General features: G+C 37.0%; 1 protein-coding gene across 1 annotated transcript in view; it reads right to left on the reverse strand.

The window, feature by feature from the left end:
- TOP2A (DNA topoisomerase II alpha) overlaps positions 1–4,762 on the reverse strand; it is a 43,442-nt gene extending 38,680 nt beyond the window's left edge. Inside the window, exons 1-7 of the mRNA XM_032238230.1 lie at positions 4,480–4,762; positions 2,008–2,160; positions 1,599–1,689; positions 1,279–1,342; positions 795–940; positions 594–691; positions 62–274 (exon numbers count right to left, since the gene is read on the reverse strand). Of these exons, the coding sequence (XP_032094121.1) occupies positions 62–274; positions 594–691; positions 795–940; positions 1,279–1,342; positions 1,599–1,689; positions 2,008–2,160; positions 4,480–4,506 (792 nt within the window). The 5' untranslated portion in view covers positions 4,507–4,762. The remainder of the gene's footprint in view (positions 1–61; positions 275–593; positions 692–794; positions 941–1,278; positions 1,343–1,598; positions 1,690–2,007; positions 2,161–4,479) is intronic.
- Between the last annotated feature and the right edge of the window lie 1,238 nt (positions 4,763–6,000).

The following is a 6,000-nucleotide window of genomic DNA, read 5'->3' on the forward strand; positions in this document are numbered from 1 at the left end:
TGTTAAAGGACCATCAAATTCTGCACACCAGCGGTTGTTTTTGCCCATTTTAGTAACTCACAGGTAACTTCTTTCCATTTAAGAATACAGTGATCTTTTTAGCTGATCCTGCAATATCATAGGCTCTGCGAGACATAAGAGCCACAGTATCTTTATCCAATACAGTCATTTTAAATTTGGAGAGGTCAGGCTGGAAAGTAACACATGTGAAGTCCTCGCCATCAAAATGCTTCAGTTTTGTCTCTCCTGCTTTAGTCATATTGTCAGTCCAAGTCTGCAAAGGAATTAAGACCAATAGAATTGTTAGGTACATTGGAGGGAGGATACATTTCTTCTACAAAATACAGCTCCTAGATGTATAGATTTAAGTCTAGACAATCTAGACTTAAAATGTATGTTGCTTGTTGGCCCAAACTATCCTGATTTCACCACTTATGCTTAAACTAATTTTTTAAGATATGCTCATCAGGAAGTATTGAGATGTTGAAATAAATTTAAAATGAAATATGAAACAAATTTATGAGCTAATAAAATAAAGCTTGGAGCCTGTATTTTAAAAACAGTGAAATCATTTTTTGTGCAGTTTCATATACCTGTTTAAAAAGCTTTTTATATTCTTTGCATGCTGTTTCCACTGTAAATTTGGTACTGAATATATTGCACAGCTTTGCACCATAACCATTTCGACCACCTGGAAAAATATTAATTGTACATATTGTTACACTGAAGAGATACTATTTTCATGAGAGTCAATTAAAGATTTTAAAGTGACTACTTTGCAGGTTTTTCCTGACCTGTGACTTTCTTCTCATCATCATCATAGTTGCTGGAAGTTAAAAGATGTCCAAAAATAAGAGCTGGCACATACATTTTTTCTACTTGATGTTCTACAATAGGGATTCCTTTCCCATTATTCCACACAGAAATTGTATTATTCTCCCTAGAAAGAGAAGATTCAACTGATATTCAAAGAACTGCAAACTTGTGTCTCCCGATTAAAACAAAAAAAGATAGTACTCACTGAATGATAGGCAACTCTCAACAGCAAATTCAATTACACTAAATGTGATCAGAAAGTCAAACTCTATGCTAATATTACACTACTTTTTAACTTTATTTTGTCATTGTATGTACTGTATATACACATACAACAAAATTCACAGCTATGTAAAGCTACAAGAATAGATATTCAGTTTCAGAAAAATGCATATTCCCTTCCCAATGAACAAATCCTCAACCGAAGTTAAAAATATTATATAATATTAAAACAAGACTTACGGGTCAATTGTAACTTTGATACAAGACATATTCTTATCTCTCTGCTTGTTATCAGCTGCATTGACTAAAAGAAAGCAATACATGTTTTTAGTGATTGGTAACATTTGCAAGTTAAAACTCTTGATTTAGACTTCAGTTTATGCAATACTTAATTTCAACAAATTTTGCCAAAGATCAAGCATTTTGCTGCCTTTTCAAAAAGCTAATTCATTGCAATACCTTTGTATATTGTTATTCATCAACTATGGCTCTAAAAACATATCCTCATAAAATGCTTGATGTCCTCACTATGACAGCATTTTATCCATATGTCAACATACCTAGTATTTCATCGAAGATTTTATAAAGGCCAGGAACAAAGGTGACATCCCTGCAATTCAATCCTTCATCTTCATCAAATACCCACATTTGCTAAGAAGAAAAAAGTAATTTTATCTGCTGCAAAATCTTGAGGTATCTTGAAATATATACTATAATCAGTGTACTAATTTTAATGTTTCATAAAAACCTGCTTTTTAAAATGCATACTTTTCAGTTTTCATAAATTTACAGCCAATTGTGTTCACATTAGTCATAAATGGTGTGTAATGTATTTTCTATATAAGAAAATTATAAACTATTTGGCTGATAAAATAGTTTGCCAAGGAAAATCTTAATTATAATTTTAATTTGATAGCACATTACAAAGTACTTTGGGAGGTCTTTGCCCCAAACAGAATATTTTTTTACCTGAGTTACTTGCTCCACAGATCCAATGTACGTATCAGGTCGAAGCAATATATGCTCCAATTGAGATTTCTTTTGATAGATTCTTTCAACAGACAACCTCTTATCTGAATTCTTATTCTTTATCTTCTTCACTTTGGGGTTCACATCAACAACCTCAATGGAAAGAAAACAAGAAACATTGCAAGGAGAAATTCATTGAGTGCCCACCTGTTTCTGATAGGAACTCAGATGGGACTGAAATACATAGAACGTAAAAATAGCAGTTAAATGTTGAATGAACAAAATAAACTGAGTAAGGAAGTACATGTTACTGGAGGTCAGCTCCAGATTAAACATCTTAGTTGGCTGGTATTAAAGGAAATAAACATTGTACAAAACCAGCTTCACACTGAAAAGTGTCCAATGGCATACTGCAAAGTCCATTCTGTGTCCTGTACTGCCCACATAAAAAGGTCAAATGTAATCTTATGCTGCTTCCTCCTTCAGGGCTAATATGATTGGTTCAATGGTGATCCCCAGGAGCGCTCTGTAGGACAATGCACAGAGGAAATAGGACTATTCTTAATCGTGAGCGATTAAGCATCCTGCCCTTCAGGATAAGAACTGCACCAACTTCCTATCTTCCATAAGAGCCTAAAGTCCTGGCTCTATAAATTGGCTTGGGTACTCAATGGGGGAGTTGTATTCTGGAGATAGCTGCTAGATGGACAGTAGACTCCATCTCTTGATCTAGCTTTCTGCTCCCACTTACCATCTTTTTTAGTATTTGCATCAATATATTTTTCTTTTTCCATATTATTCTATTATTTTACTTTTGTTTAATTTTACTTTTAATTTTGTTTGCTGTTTTAAATGATTGTAAGCTGCTTAGAGTAGCCCTAGGGTGAGATTAGTTAATTAACTGCAACACTAAAGCTGATCAGAAATGAAGATGAATATACATGTCCCAGACAATATTGCAGGAGCCAATCTGGATTGGTCACTGGGACCAGAGGTTTTGTATTCCAAGCTTTCAGACTCATCCTGGAGGCCATTTTCAAGGAACTCTAGGGGCTCCAGCGTGAGTCTGAAAGGTTGGAATACAATACCTTTGGTCCCAATAAACCAACCTAGGTTGGATCCTGCAACTAAAGCTGATGTTCAATTGCATCATCAGGATCTAGTTGCCTTAAAAGGTGCCTGGTCTATTTAGCATGCTTGAAGTTTATCTGTGCCTCCTTTTAGCATAGGTGGCAAGTTGATTTCCTATCTGCAAGCTGATTGTGGTCAAATTATTCCCCACTCTACAGTGTAATTCATCTGTATTTAAAAGATTTCTATTCCTTTACTGGAGCTGAAAGGGGAAAAAAAGCTCCTGATTCTGTTAGAAGTCAGACTTGAGACTAAATAAAAATAGTTTCCTTCAAAAAATATCAGAAGTTTAAAATCTCCTCCCATTTTCTAGAAGAGGTGGACAGTTTCAGGTTGATCTTATCTTTTATAATGCACAAACTTAGCAAATTGTAAAGTAGGCTTAAACAATGTGGGTATACATATTCAGAAAGCAAGTAATCATATGTTCAAAGTGACCCAAGTAAATATGTAACACTCACATCAGATAATATAGATGGGGTTTTAAGGGGCAAGTAGAAATGATGGGGGGAAAATGGTAGTTCCTTAGAAAGACTTCATCAGGTAAATTACACCCAGAAGCTCTATTATAACCAGTGCATCTTACTTAGCAGAAATGTTGCATAGGTATACTGAGATGCGCCCATAATACTCATGCTGATGTTTTCTGGACTAGTTGTTTCTTAGTGATCTTAAGTTCAGTCCCATGTGGAATGCATTGCAATAATCCACATGCAAGGGTGGCCAAGACATGAGTAATTAGGAAGTAGGGTACCTTTGTTGAGGAAATAGTGCAATTGGCATATCAGATAAATTTGGGCAAAGGTCTAGCTGTTATTGCTCTTCAGTATAAGCTTTTGCAAACTGAACTTCCCTCCATCGCAGCGATTAACTGTAGTTTATGAAAACGGAGGCTTTATCTTTTCTATTTCAATGGATATGGCCCTTACACGACGACCTGCATCCTATTTGTAATATTCAGGAGGTCAGCATTCCTTAAACCAGTGTTTCTCAACCTTGACAACTTGAAGTCCTGTGGACTTCAACTCCCAGAATTCTCCAGCCAGCTATGCTGGCTGGGGGATTCTGGGAGTTGAAGTCCACAGGACTTCAAGTTGTCACGGTTGAGAAACACTGCCTTAAACCACCCTGACATGCCCATCAATCAATCATTCATGTGGGATATAGACGATAGGAGTCATAATCTCAGTATAGCTCAAACGAATCAACTGATGCTAATCAATTTCAAGGAAAACCAAAACAAAAGGGAGAGAATCGCGTCAGAGAGGGATGCTTTTTAAATTGCGTTTGGAACACCATGGGGAGAAAGGAGAGAGACCCAAGGCAGACCGAAAGCCTTACCTTGAGCGGGGAGCAGTTGAGATCCATTGTGGCTGCAGAAGCGGGAAGAAAAGCGGTGGGGAAATCTGGTTTTCGCAAAAAAAAAATCAAACCAAGGAAGAAAAGGGAATATCAGCGCCTCAAAATATCAAACACTGGCTGAGGCAGTAGGGGGAAAGGTTTGCGACGAGAAGAGCCGCCACCGTCTTCTTCCCGCCAGCCGTTCTCCAACCGCCTCCCGCGCACTTTGCTCACACAACGTCCGAGAACCACGAACTAAGACCACATCCAGTTGAATCGGGGTTCAAAAAACACGGTCAACCCGCCAAAACGCATCCCACCAATCAACGAAGGAGGCCTGGACGCCTGACCAATGGTTGCCGAGGTCAAGACCCGAACGAAATGTGGGAGGGACGTTTGCCTAGCCAATAGAGACAACGCTAGAACATTTTAAAAACACTTTAAAAAAAGAGTTCCTGTCTAAGCGACGTTTTTCGGACGTCGTGATACTTAAGAGCGCTTATTGGCGTTCCTGTGGGCCAATAGGAGTCTGGTACTGGAACAATGCATAGCATGCGACTTTGCTTGCAAATTAGTCGCACTAGGTAATGCTTAAAAGTGTATTGTGTTGGCACACGTAAAATATTTCTTTCCCCTATACTTGAGGCAGCGATTAATCTAAAATAAGTAATCTAGGAGTGTAAAGAATAGATCGGTCTTAGAAAATGGACCATAACAACTATATTCATTAACCAAATCAAAGAAAGAGCAGATTTAATTTTAACGTTTTACTACTTTAGGAGTGAGATCCTTTGGTTCGTTGCAACCGGTCTATCCCACTTGCTATCTTTTATATTTTTTGTTTTACTTCGTTGTGAACTGCCCAGAGTCATTGCGACTTGCATACAAATTTAAATAATAATGCTTATGGAAAAAGAATTTTGTTATGACATCATGATTGAAGCCCTTGGAGCAATGCCTAAAGGACTCCTTCGATATTTGAACATTTTTTAATTTTTCGAATCTGAACATTTCAATTTAAAAAAACTGCTAGAAACCTATACTTTTGATATTATCTTGATAATTCTTAAGTCTTTGATTAGGACATGAATTATTAGTCTGTCACCAGTCTTAGAATATGGATTTAATTGTTGATTGGTTAATTAATTGGTGTTTTTGAAGAAGGGGTCAAATAATTTTCCAAAGTACCAGAAGGCAAGGCAAGAAACAATGGTTGGAAACTAATCAAGGACAGAAGCAACCTGGAATTATGGAGAAAGTTCCTAACTGTAAGAACAATTATCCAGTGGAACAGCTTGCCTTCAGAAACTAGGTGCTTCATCACTGGAGGCTTTTAAGCAAAGACTGGACAGCCACCTGACTGAAATGTCAAGGACATATATTATAAATGGTCACTTAGTGAATGTTCGAAGTTACAATGCACCTCCTGAGGGGTATGTGCACACACTTGTGATTTACATTTTTTTTTCTGGAAATGTGTTTAACAATTGTGACATAATTTGATGACTGCTGCAAAAAAGT

Source organism: Thamnophis elegans, chromosome Z (genome assembly GCF_009769535.1).
Source record: "Thamnophis elegans isolate rThaEle1 chromosome Z, rThaEle1.pri, whole genome shotgun sequence".
NCBI lineage: Eukaryota > Metazoa > Chordata > Lepidosauria > Squamata > Colubridae > Thamnophis > Thamnophis elegans.